Below are 18636 nucleotides of genomic sequence, written 5' to 3'. Positions count from 1 at the left end.
TAGCTTTTACTAGGTTTGTAAGTTTTTGAATTCAAACATTAATTGAATTTCAAAATTCATATAGATAAATATAATGTTACAAGTTTCACATTTTCAATAGATTAAAAAAATAATTTAAAATTATGTTGTAAAATTAAAAATAATTATTTTTTTTTCAAAAGATCAAATCCAATAAAACATAAAGGATAAAAAAAAGCTAAATAAATAATCAAAATAAATCTAAAAATTAAGATAACAAATCAAAAATATAATTTATCCTACACAAAAGTATTTTAGATCAAATGCATTAATATCTTACACTTATTAAATACTCCGTAAACATGATAATTAGGATAAAATTAAAGATTTCATTTTGAAGCATGAATTTATTAATTATAAATCTTTTGTGTGATTGATTACAATTAAATTTTTTTAAAACTAATTTTTTTTATCATAATCAAAAACTAAATATTCTCACCTAATACCAATTTTTTTATGAAGATATATGCTTCTGGTATTGATCTATAAAAAAGATAGAATATTATTTTAAATGAGGATTTTTTTTAAAAAAATTAAAGATATTTACTTCAATTAATAGTCATTGACTTTTTTTTTAAATAAATAGTAGTCATTCATTGATATTAAGAACTATTAGACCAATTTTTTAATTATTTTAAAAATAAAACAAAAATATACGATGTATAATTCAAAACTATTGATGTATCATTATTATTATTATTAATATTTTACAAATTTTAAGTTTCATTATTTGCAAATTATTATTATTATTATTAGCAGGAAAAAGACACTCCGTGCCTGCATTGCATTAAAAGAAAAAAAAATTATAAAAAAATGAGAAGTTACTCATAAATAAAGGATAAAATGATTCATATAAAAATGAAAACCAAAAATAATTATTGAAAGTAGTATCCTCATTATATATTAGTATTAGTATAAATTCATTAGTTTCAAGTTCTTAAATTTGATTAAAAAATATTTTTTTTTTTAATTTTCTAAAATAAAAAAGGTATAATGATCAAAAAAATTGGAGACCAAGGTGGTTGTCGAAAATGATATCCTCTTTATATATTTGTATAGATTATATTCTTAATTAAAATAACTATATTTGATCTTTAGAAAAAATAACCTATTTAAAACTTACTTTAATATCTTGCATCTTTTGGTCAAATTATTTTTTTTCTTTATTTAATTTTTTAAAATTTATTTTGATGTTTATTTTTTAGATATTTATTTAATCATTTATCTCTTAAATTTGATTTAATTTAGTCACTTTGAATCAATGATTATTTTTAAATTTTGATATATGATTTTGAATAATTTTTTTAATTGCTTCTAAACTTGAAAATCATCTTATTAGATTCACATAGAAACTTTTAAATGTAATTGAATTTTAAACCAAAAAGTGCTATAAACATGATGAAAAACACATAAAAATAAATTTAAAAGGCGGTAAAAAAATAATTTATACTATTTTTTAGTTGTTTGAGAGCTATTTTTTTTACACAATCTCTACTAGGTTTGTACCTCTCTTTTGAATTTAAATGTCAATTAAATTTCATAATTTTCATATAAATGAATAGAATGTTATAAGTTTTATATTTTGAATCGGTCAGAAAAATAATTTAAAATTTTATTACAAAATAAAAATGATTCTTTTTTGAAAGGTCCAAAATCGAATTAAACATGAAAAATAATAAACTAAAATAAATAATCAAAATAAATCTAAAAATTAAGATAAAAAAATGAAAAGTATAAGTATTTTAGATCTTAAAGATTTCATTTTTAAGCATGAATTTAATTATAAATCTTATGTGTTATTATAGTTAAATTTTTTAAAACTAATTTATTTTATCATAATCAAAAACTAAATATTCTCACCTAGCTAATAAAATTTTTTTGTGGGTAAAAATATATGCTTCTGGTATTGATATATAAATCATAATCTTCATTTTAAATGAAAACATTTTTTTATAATATAATTTTTGTAATTGATATGTTAATCTAGTGGTTGAATGGAGGATTGAGGTAATTAGAAGTATGAAAACCTATATTTAATCCTCATTATTACGATCATCTTCTTAATCTTTCTATCTTTAAAAAAAATAAGAATATTTTTCAATATAAAAAAGACAAAAATTATTATTACTTTCATTAACTCATTATTTAATGAGCTAAATCGACAATTATATTTATGAAAATAATAAAAATTTTACAATTTATTGTACATTCACTTTAATTTTCATGTGCTTTTATTCAAATATTTTTAAAGCGCCAAGTATTCATAATTCAGCTCAAATGTAATTTTTACGCAATTACTAATTTACATATAAAGCGGGAGTTATATTTAGATGGATGATAATGTAAAAAAATAGGAGAGGCAAATAAAAGAATAGATTTCCCAATAATAAATGAAGGCGAAAAATTACCTCACGCTATACGTCCAGTGACACACATGGAAACCTAAAATTGTAACACATCTCAGAATCTGTCTACCCACCCTAAAGATCCGGCGGCGAGCCCAAAATTGAAACCCCTCCTAAGGAATCCAAAATTCCATTCCAGCCTATAAATTTTGGAGTCCGCGATTGCCTATAAAACCACATTGGATCCCGCTAACTCATTGCAGCCTCATAACACACACTCGAGAAACGCAGAGAGAGAGTGAGAGAAGAGATATCGAGAGAGAGATAATGGGGCGTTGGGCTATCGCTGTGCATGGTGGCGCTGGTGTCGACCCTAATCTCCCACTCGAGCGCCAGGAAGAAGCCAAGCAACTCCTCACGCGCTGTCTCAATCTTGGCATCTCTGCTCTGCGTTCTAACCTTCCTGCCATCGATGTCGTCGAAAAAGTGGTACGACAACGTAACGTACCACAATATATATACATGACCTTATAACACAATTGTATGAGAAACACCAACACCTTTTAATTTTATCTCCAAAAATTAACATACCCGTTACCATGCATGCCTGGTTTTAGTAATAATAATTTAATTAATTGTTACTTAGATTTGAGATGTGTGGTGTGACAGGTGAGGGAGTTGGAAACGGATCCGCTGTTCAATTCGGGGCGTGGATCTGCCCTGACCGAGAAAGGAACGGTGGAGATGGAGGCTAGCATCATGGATGGCCCCAAACGACGATGCGGCGCCGTTTCGGGTCTTACCACTGTTAAGAACCCCATCTCGCTAGCGCGCTTAGTCATGGACAAATCCCCACATTCCTACCTCGCCTTCTCTGGCGCCGAACAATTCGCTAGGCAACAGGTTCGTTCGCTATTCCAAACCAACACACAAACTTGGATTTCGCCTCTCTTCTCATTCGCCACCCTCACCCATGCCATAATGGCTCAATTGAAAAAGAAAAGATAAAATCTTAGGGGGAAGGGGGTATTAAACAATTAAGATATTTTTACACTGTCTATTGTGGTTAAACTTTAAAAATTACAACAGGATATATTAATAATTAAGATATGACATTCAAAGTGTGGTTTCTTTGAGGAAAAAGATCTGACATTATTTTAGTATTATTCTACACCTGCCATAATAAATTAAAGAAATCTGATCTAAGAGAATTCACATGACATGACACGATGGTTGTGAACGTGTGAAAATGTATGAATATTTTAACCCCCGGCAATTAAACGATAGCGGTTGGAATGTGTAGGGTGTGGAGGTGGTGGACAACGAGTACTTTATCACACCTGACAATGTTGGCATGCTGAAGCTGGCAAAGGAGGCAAACACAATCCTGGTACGTAACTGATTACTAATTTCTACTACGTTGGTAAAGCAAGGCATTATGCTAAAGGGAGATGAATGACGCGCCTTTTGCCACGTGTAGTTTGATTACCGAATCCCAACGAATGGGTACGAGACGTGCGGATCAGGTGTGGAGAGTCCACTGCAGATGAATGGGCTCCCGATAAGCGTGTACGCGCCGGAGACGGTGGGGTGCGTGGTGGTGGACCGCGAGGGGCGGTGCGCGGCGGCGACGTCCACCGGGGGGCTGATGAACAAAATGACTGGGCGCATCGGAGACTCGCCGCTGATCGGCGCGGGGACGTACGCGTGCGACGTGTGCGGGGTTTCGTGCACCGGGGAGGGCGAGGCTATCATACGCGGCACCCTGGCGCGTGAGGTGGCTGCGGTGATGGAGTACAAAGGATTGGGCCTCCAACGGGCCGTGGACTTTGTGATCAAGAACCGTCTGGACGAAGGGAAGGCTGGGCTCATAGCCGTTTCCAAAAGTGGCGAAGTGGCTTACGGGTTCAACTGTAATGGCATGTTCAGAGGCTGCGCCACCGAGGATGGGTTCATGGAGGTTGGAATCTGGGAGTAATGGCTTCATCTTGTTTCATTTGTTTGTTTCTGTTTCTACTTGGATCCAAGGCCTTGCTTCTCAATGCTCAATGCTCAATGCTCAATGCTGAAGGCTGATTTAGTTAATTAGGAATGTGAAATAACATAGTGGTAACTTCCTTTGTCTTTTTCTCAAATAAAAGACTCGTGATGGATTGGACCCTCCTCACTCCCGTGTAGCTTTTCCCTTCTTAAACTATCACTTAATTATTTCCCTTCTTTTTCTTTTTGCTTAAATGCTACAACTTTGTACATATAAGTTATTATTACTATTATTAATATTGAGAGGTTCTTTTCTTATTTTCTCATGTGTAGAACCTCTCTCTATATAATTAAATTAACCATTAGCTAGTACTGAATGAACATCCCATTTATAATATGCCCTCACCAGAAGCACCCTCTATGAATGGTGACTACTGGGTGGCTTCAAATGCTTGTTACTTGCGACTAGCATACATCCTTGGCAACATTATCTTAACAAGGAAGGGTGGACCTACTGGTCTTGCAAGTGTTTTTACCGTCATTGTTATGTGAATGTGGTTGGTAGTACACTACAACACCAAAGTGGCTTTCACAATGCAAATTTAATTTCTTCCTACATATAATTATAAATAGGGTTGAATTACGACGAGTGGGGCCATAAATGTGTCTCATTAAATTAAAAGTTGTCATTAAATATATTATTAATTATTAAAATAAATGAATGAGTATTATACATGAACTTGTCTACTCGGCCGGCCGTCTCAAAGCTAGAGGCCGCGTGTATACCCTTTCCAAAGGATCCCGACTAGAAATGGTGATTTAGGTGCGTTGATAAGGAGATGCTATGTATTTGAATCATAGTTGGAAAAAAAATTAAGTTAAATTAAACTTGAACTTTTTAAATTATCTTTAAAAAAATAACACTCTTTTAACTTTTAATTTAACGAGGATTTACTTGTTATTTATATTTAATCAAATGAGAAAAAAAAAATTGTCAAACCCTTAGACATTGTGTTCAAGACCAATTAACTAAAATTACAAGTTTTAAACGTGTACTCAAACATAATTTTAGTCTTTTATGATTGTTCCACCTAGGTAATCGGTTAAATAGCGATCATACTTTAGTTGAGGTGTCGATCTTATACTAGCAAAGTTTCTATTACCTTAAACAATGTTGCTTTCACACACTCATATATTGAGATTTAAGTTCGGACTAACCTGGTCGTTAGAATAATCTAATCCTTTTCACATATCTATTTTAATCATTAGAATAATCTTAATAATCAAGTACAAGCTGGTTTTATTACAAGAAAAGAAAATAAATAAATAAATAATAGGTGTTTGGTGTCATAAGCTGATGATGATGATTGAACGTGTGGCCAAGTTGTGCATCCAAAGAAGAACATGGCAAGTACTATTATGCTATCAAGAAAATTACTAGAGTACAATCATTGAAAAAACGACCGCATTAGCAGCTAGTTTAAGACCACATAAATACAAGGGAAGAGAAAAAAAAAAAAAAAAAACAATGAACATGGATCAGTAAGTAATTGTAAATTCATTCAGCTCATTATAAATTTGGTTCAGGAAATGAAGAAAAATAAAATGGTTATAAATTAACGGTATGGAAATTAATGTTTTATAAATAACAAAAATGAAAAATAAAGTTATCTGTTTTAATTTTGAAAAGTATGTTCGAAATGTGTTTATACAAAAAAAAATTCAAAATATAAATAATTGTATCGTAAATGATAATAGAAAGGCCGCATTTTAGATAATTTTTATTATAAGAGAGTGAGAGAAGTAAACTTAATGAAATTATAAAAGATTAAGACATTTTAAAGTTGAATAATTTGACCTTTTAAAGTAATTTTGTGATAATTAAATATTTTTTAATCTTAACAATTCATAGTGATACAGATTTACTCTCACGTCTCTTGTATAAATATTTCTCTCAGCTTATAATCCCCTGATATTACCTGTCCTATAAACTTTTTTTTTTTAAAAAAATGTATTGGAACAGTAAATGGTATAATAATTTAAAAAAAAATTAAAGATACAGTTTCTTAAATTTAGAGAAATGTTAGAGGTACAAGTTTTTAGAGACACTTAATATTCTTTAATAAGGATTATAATTTTACTTCGGTAATATATGTTTGTATATATAAATTTTATTAAAATACTTTTAAAGTAAAACTTTAATTTTGATTAAAAAATAATATCAATTACACGCATCAGAGAAATGGTGGTCATTGCCTAGTGAAAAAAAGCTCAATTATGACTCATCTACGGAATACATGAGATTTATTATTTATATATTAGTAAGTCACGTGCAACAATTTATACAATAACATTCAAGAGTAAGAATGTGCATGCACGAGTTGTGGAAGAGATATGTAAAGAGAAAGAAAGAAAATTTATTAGAGATTAAGGGATTGCAGTAAAGATTTTATCTAATTTTTAGATACTAGAATCTGTTCTCTCATATAGATGTAGGCTAAATTGGTTGAGTTCCATGATGAATTTATTGTGTTCTTTTCTCTTAATAATTTTTATTTTGTTATTGCATTTTTATTTGTTACTAGTTTTTACATTCTTGTCAGATATCATCGTTTCTGCATTTTTGGTTTGTTCTTGGATATGGTTTTTTTCTTTTATTTTTCCATTTTAGAACCAATTATGACAGTTCATAACTATTGAATAGAGAGTCAATGACATGTTAAAGATACTCTAACCAAATATCATTAATATCCACTTAGTAGTTAGTCAAACTTCAATAGTGTTTAATTTGATCACATACTTTATTTGTCAAACTGAAGATGACAGGGACTAACAAGAAAAATTTCATCTATGATGTTAAAGAATCTTCTTGAATAAGTGTGTTCATCAAAATAAGATTTTAATAATTCAATCTAATTGATGTAAAAGAGGTTTTTTAACAACCTATGTAAAATCCTAATGTAAAATATTTTTTTTACTAGTGATATAATAATTTAAATTTTCAATTATCACATTATTTTTATGAAATTTTATCATTTTCTTATTTTTAATATTTTATAAAATGCTAAATAATATATATTTAATCATTGATTTAATTATGAGTATATATTTAATCTTATTTAATATATTTTGACAAATTCAAAGACAAGCCAACTTTTATAAAATATTGCGAAAAAAATACTTTAACCGGTAAAACTTTCAATAAGTTTTCTCACTTTTTTATATTTATAATAATATCACTTTTTTATATTTATAATAATATATAAAGGAGATAGATTATCTACATTTTCAAAGATATCTATATTCCTATTTTATATTAAAAAAAATAACTTAAAAAAATTGCTCACTTTATTAAGAATAATTATCCATTTGTTTTTATAGAGGCATGTAGTGCTTTTTTCCTGCTAGTATAGATAATAAAAGTGTTTTTATAATATCATCCAAATAAAAACTGGCATATATGTAAAATTATTATCTTTTAAAATAATTATTCTAAAAATCACACCTACTATAAATTTCTTATTAATTAGTTAATTTTTAAAATATTTTATGTTTATAGTACATAAATGAAAATCAAAATTTTTAATATATATTATATTAAATTATTTTTTTATCCTTATAATTTTACTTACTTAATCTTTTAGTTCCTATAATTTAAAATATATTTTTTAAGTCTTTATACTTATCTTTTTTAATCATTTTTAGTCTTTATATATGTTTAAGATAAATCTATTTAATTTTTATATATACTTACAATTTTTTAAATTTTTTATTACTTTTTTTTTAACATTGTTTCTTTTGTGCTTATGTGACAGACATATTTATTCAAATTTATAGGTCTTATTAAGTTTATTTTGTTAGAGTACTTTAAATTAGATCTTTTGATATTTTTTTTTTTATACCTTTTCTGTACTCTTACGGACACATTTTTTACTCTCATAAAATTAAAAATGTCTATCAGGTTAATAAAAAATATAATGCTATAAAAAAAATGTAACAATAAGAATTAAAAAGATTACAAAATTGTAAGTATGGACTAAAATGAATTACATTAAATTATAGGCATCAAGAAGGATTGAAAAAGATAAGTATAAAAAATAAAAATATTTATTTTAATTATAAAAAATAAAAAATAAAATAATTGAAATTATAGGAAAAAAAAAATTTGAACTTATATGTTATCTATTCATGAGATCGTGGAGTCTTTTCACTTTAACAACAGGAGTTCAGGAAGCACGAGTTGAATGCGATACCGAATATTTTACTTCACTCTAGAAGCACACGAGAATTATCGTTTTAGCCATAATAAGTGATGTCTATATATTCTACCAACCATCAGAAAATTCTATAAATTAAATTAAAATTATTTTAAATTAACATTCCTCTAAAATAGAGCAAAGATTGAAATTTTGATTGGAGTTCGTAACTTGTAGACACAATCTTTCTACCCCCAATATTTTAATTTTTTCTTAAGGTGGTTTCCATTCACGTATTCAGTCACTCTTGGGTAATGAGTTTGGCTGGTCGAATAAGTTAGTGTAAAAATTAGAAATAAACTACTAAATAAGATTTAGAATATTTTATGAAAGTGGAACTGTTCTTATATATGGAAATTTTAAAACTATATTGTTATTTATGACATCAATAGACTTTTTTATTCTTATTTTTAAAATGGACTATATTTTTAAAATCAAAATTTTCACAATTTACACATGTTGTCCATTTTTAAAATTTTGCATATTTTATTATTTTATATTAATTAATCATTTGATATTATTAGTTGATTGTTGACGTAGCACTATGTGTTTTTGTTAATTATTGTTTTCTTTCAATAATTATGAGATGTTCGGTGTTTAAGGTTGAGAAACTCTGAGAATTAAGGAATTTTCATGAGTTTAGGTAGTTCTAATAGTGTGTTTGGATGAGGAATTTTACAAATTTAAAGAATTTTAAATTTTTGGTATTTGAATTACTTCGATTTCAATTTCTATCATTCTTAAAATATTTTGTTTGGATAAGTCAATTCAAATTTCTTAAATTTTAAATTGTTGGGTTGGATATGATAATTTATTCTACCATGATAAAATTAAAAATATATTTATATGTTGAGATTTTTAAATTCAATTTTATAAAAATAAATATTAGCTAATTTTTAAATATTTAATAATTTTAAAAATTAATATTAGAATAATATTTAATAACTTTAAAAATATTTTTGAATATTCAATAATTAAAACTTGAAGAGATAAGAGATAAGATAAAATATATAAGTGAAATAAGAAGAAAAAAATTGTGAGAAATTTCAAATTCTTGCTTTTTTGGGAGAATTTGAAATTCTACTATTTTAAAGAATTTCACAAATGTATGAATTTCAAATTCCTTATAAATTATTCATCCAAACAAGATATTTCACCTCAAAAAATTTGAAATTCTTCAAATAAATGAATTACTCCATTTAAATTCTCCATCCAAACACACTATAAAGGTTTTTATAGGTAGGGATCTAGATTGACCCTAAGGGACGTTTGATAAGGGAAAATTTTTTCAATACCTAGGAATCATGATTCTTAAGAATCTTAAGAATAGTTAAAATATGTTTGGTTATTGATAAAGTTTCCTAGGAATATTCATTTAGGATTCTCGAGATAATACTAGAATGCATTCCATTCAACCGTACTATCTCTCTGATGTACAACCGTGTCAGCTTCTTCAAGAACCACTTGATGTTAACAGGCTAGAAATGAGCACACTTGGTTAACTTGTCAATAATCACCCAGATAGTATCATTGTTCTTAGCTAATCTAAGCAATCCCATAATGAAATCTATAGTGATGATGTACAACTTTCAATCTGGAATCTCCATCATCTGAAGTAAGCCATCTTGCGTCTATTTCTCTTTTACATGCTCCAAGAATCCACTAGCAATGGTAATCATCCCACAACTAATGTGATCCTAAGCTAACTCCACATAGAGATTCAAATCTCTAAACTTCTCCAATAGTTCTAATTCCTTCACCATCAATGAAGACATGTGGTAGATTTCCTACTCAAAACATCTGCCACTACATTGACCTTTCTAAAATGATACATCAATTGAAAGTCATAGTTCTTTAGAAATTCCATCCACCCTTCTTTGTCTCATGTTTAACTCCTTCTAATCAAATTGTAAACTCTTGTAATCAATGCAAGAGAAATAATCAACTTCTTCTTCAACTCTAGGAATCTCTCCTCACAAGCATTCGTCCAAATAAAAGGTCGATCCTTTTTAGTCAATTAAAGTGGTGGTATTACTATTTTGGAGAAATCATCGATAGTAACCCACTAATCCAACAAAACTCCTAGTATCTATAACTATCTAAGGATGCTTCAATTGCAATATAGACTTCATCTTTGCCGAATCCACTAAAATCTCGCTCTACTGAAATCACATGCCCCAAAAATTTCACCCCATCTAGCCAAAATTCATACTTCAACAACTTGGCATAAAATTTTTTCTCGCTCAACACCTCTAACACTAGTCTTAAATACTCTAAGTGTTCTTTTAGAGATCCTAAATAGATAATAATATCATCAATGAAAACCACCATAAACTTATCCAAGAAGTGTATAATATTATGTTCATATACTCCATGAACAAAGTCGGGGCATTAGTTACACCAAAGAGCATCACAACATATTCATAATGTCTATACTTAGTTCTAAAAGCTAATCTTTGGTATGTTACTCTTCTTTATCCTTATTTGGTGATATCCATATCTCAAGTTAATCTTGGAAAATACCGGTGTTCCTTTAAGATGATTCATTGTGTCATCTATCCTAGGGAATGGATATTTATTTTTGATAGTTAACTTGTTTAATTGTATGTAATCTACACAGTCGAGCCCCACCATCCTTCTTCTTTATCAATAAAATAAAAGTATCCCATGGAGATATACTAGGCCACACCATTTACTTTTCTAATAAATTCTCCATCTGCTTTTGCAGCTCAATGAACTCAGTTAGAGTCATCCTATAAGGAGTTATTGACACTGGTCTTACACTTGGAACCAAGTCAATATTGAACTCAACATCCCTAGAAGGAGGTAACCGTAACACTTCATTCGAAAAACACCTACAATAAATCTTTGACCACTTCAATCTCACTGATCAACTTCTCAATCTCCACACTCATAGAAACAAACAACATGAGGCACTAAGATCCTTCTCTCAACAAATAATCCATTTGTTTAGTTGACACCACCCTATCATCCTTAACTTTTGGAAATTTCAATTCCCTTTTGGCATAATCTTCAAGGATGTGATTGATAGATAATCAACCCAGGCCCAATATTATGTCAATCTTTACCATAGGTAAACAAATCAAGTTTTGCTTCCTACCATACACCTTTACTAGACTCCTCATACACATCTCAGAAGCAACCATAAACACAAAAGCAAGAGTAGAAATAGTCAGATCAACATTCAATGTAGTCACAATCAAACCCAACCTCTCTACACGACCAAAAGATATAAAAAATTGAGTAGCTATAGATAGAAAAAGGATCAAAACATCCTTACCAATAACTTTTCCCTTTCCTTTCACTAAATTAGTAGAAGTGAGAGCCTTAACTCCTGATAAAGCAAACATTTGCTAGCACAATAGCCTACTCAACTCTCTAAACATCTCTGGGTTGTCTAGCCCTTGTTATGCAAATTTTAGAGATATGACATGACTGAACACATCTAAAACACTTGTTCGCATGAGGACAATCTCTGATGAAGTGAACTCTTCCACATCTGTAACACCTAACACTTGAAGCTCCACCCGAAGCTCTACTTTGAGGAGTAATCAAATGTCTCCTTACAATAGAACCTCTTTGTTGTTGAGGAGGTCTATCATAAGGTCTCCTCTACAATCAACCTCTCTTAGACTCGGATGGCGCCTCTTGACCCTTAGTCACTTTACCCCCACTATCGCACTCTAATCTTTTAATCATCTTCACCTTTTCTACTAAGGTGGGAAACGTCATGATGGTTATAGGCATCATGACCTTTTTCAACTCATGCCTCAACCCTTCTGCAAACTTTCTACATCTCCAAGCTTCAGAAATATCCTAAGAGTAGAAATGAGTTAGATGCTCAAACATCATGACATACTTTAACACAATCATGATTCCTTGATGCAACCTCATAAACTCAAACTCTTTAGCATATCTCACGCTATATGAAAAGTACTTCTTGAGGAACACTCTCTTGAAGCACTCCCAATCAACCACCACACCTTTGGTCTACAACATCAGCTAGGTATCCCTCGACAACTACTCAACCTCCCCAAACAATATATAAATCGCATAAGCTAGTTTCTTCTCATTAGAGCATTCCATCACTTGAATATTTTCTCCATATCATAATCCAATGGTCAGCTGCCTCTAAGTTTGCATCTCCCTTGAAATGAAAAGGATGACATTTCCTGAACTCAATCAAGTCTCTCCCTTCCTACGATACTACTGGTCTAGCTACTTCATTTGCATATTGGTTTGCCTCCATCTGAACAAAATGAGCATTTTTTTGTTGCATAACCATGACCAACATCTCTATGGCTTTGAATATTTGATCATATTGGGGTTTATCCATCCTATATCAAGATCAATAAGTTCCATTAAGGAACATTGTACAATAACTCAAGACAACATTGCAAAACACACAACAACAAGACACATAACAAAAACATAATGGGATCACCCCCTCAAAGTGTCCAAAAGCCTTAATTGACTTTGATAACTTAAAAAATGTAACGACTCGTTATGATCCTTATACTTTACGATTCAACTATTAGAAGAGAAAAATATAAATACAACTACCTAGAATTAACATTTACACAGTACCTGAATAGATATGTCATAATATATACATATGTAAAAAATTAACGACTAAAATAATATAATAACTATACAAGTACATAATTATATATAATGATTTAATATTAAAATAGTAATCCTAAGTTGTCAGTCAAAAAACACAACTAAATAAGCTACACCAAGGTAGCTCAAATAGTTAACACCATTCTTAACTTGACCTCACAATATCTCCACCTCTAATATATTTTTATCTTACTCAGATATCAAATATGATAATCACAATCCAAACATAAAAAAAATATAAAAAATAAATTAATAACTAAAAAATAATCAACAAATATAACATCATCTAACTATACTACTACATCAACATATAAAAACCCTTTAAAAAATAAGCAAATTAACTACGCAACCACAACTTCAACTCATATCTCAATACTACTCTAAAAAAATATATGAAGTACTTGTATTTTTTTCCCCTGAAATTACGTATCGCCTAAAAACAGTTACAATGGGGGAGTTGCACTACCTTTTATGCAATTAAAAAGATAACCAGTGTAATTTTTAAAAAACACTGACGGCGTGTGGAAAGTGATTGAACAACGGAAAGTTTATTGTCCTATTCGGCCAATGAGATCTTGGATTTTTTGTAAAAATTTAACTTTTAATTAAATCATTCTAGTCGACAGGGAAAAACTTCTTGAAAGTAAAATTTTAGTCCCACCAGCAAATATTTAAATCTCTATTCAAGCATATGCTTAAATTTTTAATTTCATTTGTTTGTCTTCACAAAGAAACACTTTTTCATGCTGTACGATTCAATTAAAAAATTGGGGTCAGATATTGGTGTACGTTCACTTTTAATTATCACTGGACGGTATCCAGATTCCAGCACATAACCAACTATCGATCATTCGAATAACATGGTTTAAGTTAATTTTAACTTATCTTTTATCATTTCTTAGAAACTTCATTTGATGGTGTTAAAAAAAGGAACTTTATTTTTTATGAGCAATGATATGCATACAATAAATTATACATTAACTTCACTTTTATATAAATATATATAATAAAATTATACTACAAGTTGTAAAACATTACTTTTTTTTTATCTAACTCTCAATTATTAATAAATGTAATAAATAAAGTGATGAATATATATATATATATATATATATATATATATATATAAATTAAATGTGGTGTTATATAAGTTGTTACATTGGATATGTATCATTATACTTATTTGATAGATAATATGTAACAACCTTATAAATATTTGTTTATATTGTCTTAAAATAAAGATAAAACTTGTCAGCATAACTAACAAAAATAATTAAACATTCAAAATTAATTCTTTTTAGATATAAACAAATTCGTTCTTATTTGTTGGACACTTTTTTTTACAGAGATTTCTTGTGTTTTATTTGGATGAGAAGTGAAATAGAAAAATAAAGAAATAAAAAAATAATGAAGTAAAAATAACATAAATAGAACAAAATTAAAATGAAAATGTTACGTTATTTGAATGTATATAAATAAGAAATAAGAAAATGAATAACTTTCTTTCTGTTTGTTTGGATGAATGAAAAGAGAGATAACATAAATATATGAAGAGTTAATCATCTATACATTGTCAGTGTAAAGTTTTTTTACACTAGCAACCAATTATATCTCTTAATTGTGTCATGTCATTGTAAACACATTTACTTTTAACAGTGACATGACAGTGTATAGGTGATTAACTCATATGAATTATGAGTGTGTTTGGTAAAATCATTTACAAGTTTGTTACAAATTTATAAGCTAATCAAGGAGGCATTTGTTACATGACAAATTTTTTCTTCCTTGAGAATCATGATTATCATGATTCATAAGAATCATAAATCCTAGGAATTATGATTTTTGAGAATGATGAGGATTTGGTTGATAACAAATGCTTCTAGAAATGTTTATAAATGTTATTTGAAAATCAATAATTTTGTTGTATTAAATAAGTAAAATAAAGGTAATATGACATTTTTACTGTATTACAATTTTATTTTAACTCGGAAATGTTAGTTTCTCACCTCTCATAGGAACAATTTTGTGCAAAACCTATGTAATAACCATTTCTCAAAAACAATATTTTTCATGGATATTTTTTTTTAAATAACAACCTAAATATGAGAAACCAACATTCCTAACAACAGATTCTCGAAAAAGAAATTTTTTTTTTCATGTATTAAACACTCTCTAAGAGTTGAAAGGTTGTAAATTTAATATATCCACAATGATGATGACTTAATATGTATCTTATTTTATTTTATTAAGTTTCACATTGTCACGTCACATTTAAGCAACTCAGTGCACTTTTACTCCAATTGTAAAATTTTAAACAATTCATAGGATACTCATATTTTATATTTTTATATTTGTAATTGATTTGCATGAATTTGGTTGATGCTTTGAAAATAATTTTTTATTATTAGTAGGAATGACAATAAATTGAACCAACTCAAAAATAGTTCGAAACTTAATTTGATGATTAACTCATTGAACTTGATTTATGAACTTGATAAATAAATGAACTAAACTTGAATTGTATATAGTTTGACTTGTTTGATTCATGAATTAGTTTGATATAAAATATATAATTTATATTAACTTTCTATTTAATTTTAGCTTATTAAATTTTGAAAAATTTTAAAGTTTAGTTATAAGTTAATAATAATATATAAAATAAGTGGACATTTTACAATTTTATGGTTAGATATTGATTTTTTATTTTATTTTATATAAAGTGGAGTTGTTTTCATTTAGATAGACTTTAGTTGTAATAATGCTTTTTTGGAGTCAAACCTTATAACCTAGAATAAATTATGTTTTGTCTTTAAAAATACTTGAAAACAATCATTTTATGTAAAATTATTATTGAATTTAATTTTTGAAATGTATAAGATTAAAAAAATTTGACTCTTAATTCATGTAATTTGAGCAAATGAGCTGAATCAAGCTACTAATAAAAATTAAGTTTAAATTAAAAGAAAAATTCGTATCAAACTCGACTCGACTTATTTTCAACGTTAATTATAACAAGCATTCCTTAAAATTAAGCAACCCACACTGCGAAATAGATTGCCTCTAATGCTAAAATGAGTTAAGATACAATTGTTTAAACTTAAACAATTCTTAAGATGCTTGTGGATGCTCTTATAAGTTAGTTGATTAAGTTGAAAGTGTATTATAAAATTATTTTATAAATATAAAATGATTTTCATAATAAGAGAAAGGGACTGATAGATAGACAAAAAAATATTCTAAACTAAAAAAGGTAACAAAAGAATTTTAAGTAAATTAACAAACATAAAAATAAAGAAAAAACTAAAAGCCTGATATAAATTATAAGTTACTTTAATTAACTTATAAAAATAAACTATAGGACTCATTTATATAAATTTTATATAAAGAAAAGACTTATTTTAATAAAATAAGCAGTTTTATACTTATGCGTTTATATAAGCTGCTTATTTTTAAAATAAACATTTACTTTTTTAATAATTAAATTCTATCAACTTAAAGAATTACTTTTTAAATTTTTTTTTATAATCACTTTATTTTTTAGTTTAAACAAATTGACCATAAACTCTTAAAATATACTCTCATAATAAAAATTTTTTATCTTGATCAAAGTAATTTATTAGTTAGTTAAAAGAACTTATAAAATTCTCAAATGTTTGCACGCTCTATATATAAAATATATTTATAATAGTTAAAAATATAAGTTTTTAACAATATATATTTTTAAGATAAAATTGTTTATTTAAAAAATATTATTTTTATAAAAACAGAAAGAAAAAAAAAAAGATAAATTATTTTCCTCCCATTTCATTCCAATTTGAGAGGGATTTTTTTTTCTTTTATGGGTATGCAAAAATAACTTATTTTATATTTATTTCCTTATATAAAATGTGGATGTATAATATTTTTATCTTATCTCCTCCCTATTTTCTTCCGCTTTATTTCTCAAACAGACAACGGGTTAGTGATTACATGATAGTTTATTAAGTATGACTAAATAAAATTATTGGTTTAAGCCTATGTATTATTCTTTGGGTTCCTAACATATCATCAGTGTTTGTTATTTTATAGTAAGGTACTAAAATCAAAATTAAAATAAATAATGAGGGTCACTAGCAAATTTGAGGCCTTTAGAGGAAGAAATTGTGCACAGGAAATTGTTTATCCTCCCAAAAACTTGCAATGACACTTATGTTGATGCAGTGGTTGTAGCTTGTAGTTGGCTTATCCCTAATTGGTGGCTGAGAGGTATCATTCACAGATTGAAAATTATTTGTGGGAACAGCATCTCCACCAAATGTTGGAGATACCTCAGTTTCTTGTCAAATCTAAGGCACTCACATTATTATCCTTGATGGATTGTGTCTTGCTCTGCCTAGTTTAGAAAATCAGGCTACTTCACAGGAAACACAAGTAAAAATAAAATGTGATACACAGAGTCACATATATCATACCACATACGCCCAGACAAACTCTGAGTACCTTCTTATTCATTATGATTTGTGGAGGGTGTGATTATCATTTAATAAAAATTAGTAAATTTAACTACTTATTGTTATTCTAATTTTTGAATATATTATTATTATTATTACTTTAATCACACAATCTTTTTCAAGTGTTGAACTAATATGATAGTTAAATGTTAATGTGTACTTTTAGAAACTTATTCGTTAATTTCTTAATTTTTAGAATTAATATGATAATATTTGCCTAATTCAAACATTGAAAAGGGTATTTACTATTTACTCCGGATTTCTGCTATTTAGAATGGTCGTAACTTACTTCATTTAAAAAAATATCAACATCGTCCCAGATAGCATACAAATTGGGTAATGATTAAGTTTTTATTTAAAGGTGTCACATTTATTCTGTGTAAATTTTTGACGTTGTTTATGTGTTTTAAATTATAGATACAACATGACTGAAAAACAATATGAAACTCGAAATACGACCGCAAAATACAAAAAATATTATCCTTATTTATATGGCCTCAGAATTGCTGACTGGGTTCCAGAACACGCTGTTTTTCATAATTATGTGAAGCAGAGGTTTTATATATGGTCCAAGCCTTGCTGAGCTATGATTATTCCAACAAATTGCTAATGTCCAAATTACATAAATAGCAACTCGTTGCACGGTCCAACACAAAGTGGGCTACTATGCCTTCCAAGGTCATTTTCATTTTATAAGAATCAAAAACAAAACATTGTCCCCATATTGTTTTTTTTTTCTTTTTTCTTTTCATTATCAAATGAGTATTCTTTGTCGAATTCGAAGAGAATCTTTTTTGAAATTTAATAGACATTTATTAAATGAGTATCCTCTTCCAACTTGAATCTTCCTAGTAGAAGAATATTGGAGTTGAAAGAAAATAGAAATATTGAGAAAAAAGTATT

At 28.1% G+C, this 18636-nt stretch overlaps 1 protein-coding gene across 1 annotated transcript; it reads left to right on the top strand.

The window, feature by feature from the left end:
* Positions 1–2589: 2589 nt before the first annotated feature.
* On the top strand, positions 2590–4661 carry LOC109816959 (putative isoaspartyl peptidase/L-asparaginase 2). The gene is made up of 4 exons (XM_020382136.3): positions 2590–2852; positions 3033–3266; positions 3667–3753; positions 3844–4661. Exons 1-4 carry the CDS (start codon positions 2691–2693, stop codon positions 4339–4341), a joined length of 981 nt encoding a protein of 326 aa, XP_020237725.1. The 5' UTR covers positions 2590–2690; the 3' UTR covers positions 4342–4661.
* The last annotated feature ends 13975 nt before the right edge of the window (positions 4662–18636 follow it).

This window comes from Cajanus cajan, chromosome 9, assembly GCF_000230855.2.
Source record: "Cajanus cajan strain Asha chromosome 9, NIPB_CcT2T_4, whole genome shotgun sequence".
Lineage (NCBI taxonomy): Eukaryota > Viridiplantae > Streptophyta > Magnoliopsida > Fabales > Fabaceae > Cajanus > Cajanus cajan.
Note: the sequence above shows the minus strand (reverse complement) of the source record. Positions and strands in the feature narration are given on the sequence as shown.

Bases quoted from the DNA above. Each gene is read 5' to 3' on its own strand.
- LOC109816959 (XM_020382136.3), top strand. From the start codon at position 2,691: ATGGGGCGTTGGGCTATCGCTGTGCATGGTGGCGCTGGTGTCGACCCT. The intron at 2,853-3,032 runs GTACGACAACGT...GTGGTGTGACAG, and splicing joins TCGATGTCGTCGAAAAAGTG to GTGAGGGAGTTGGAAACGGA. The intron at 3,754-3,843 runs GTACGTAACTGA...TGCCACGTGTAG, and splicing joins AGGAGGCAAACACAATCCTG to TTTGATTACCGAATCCCAAC.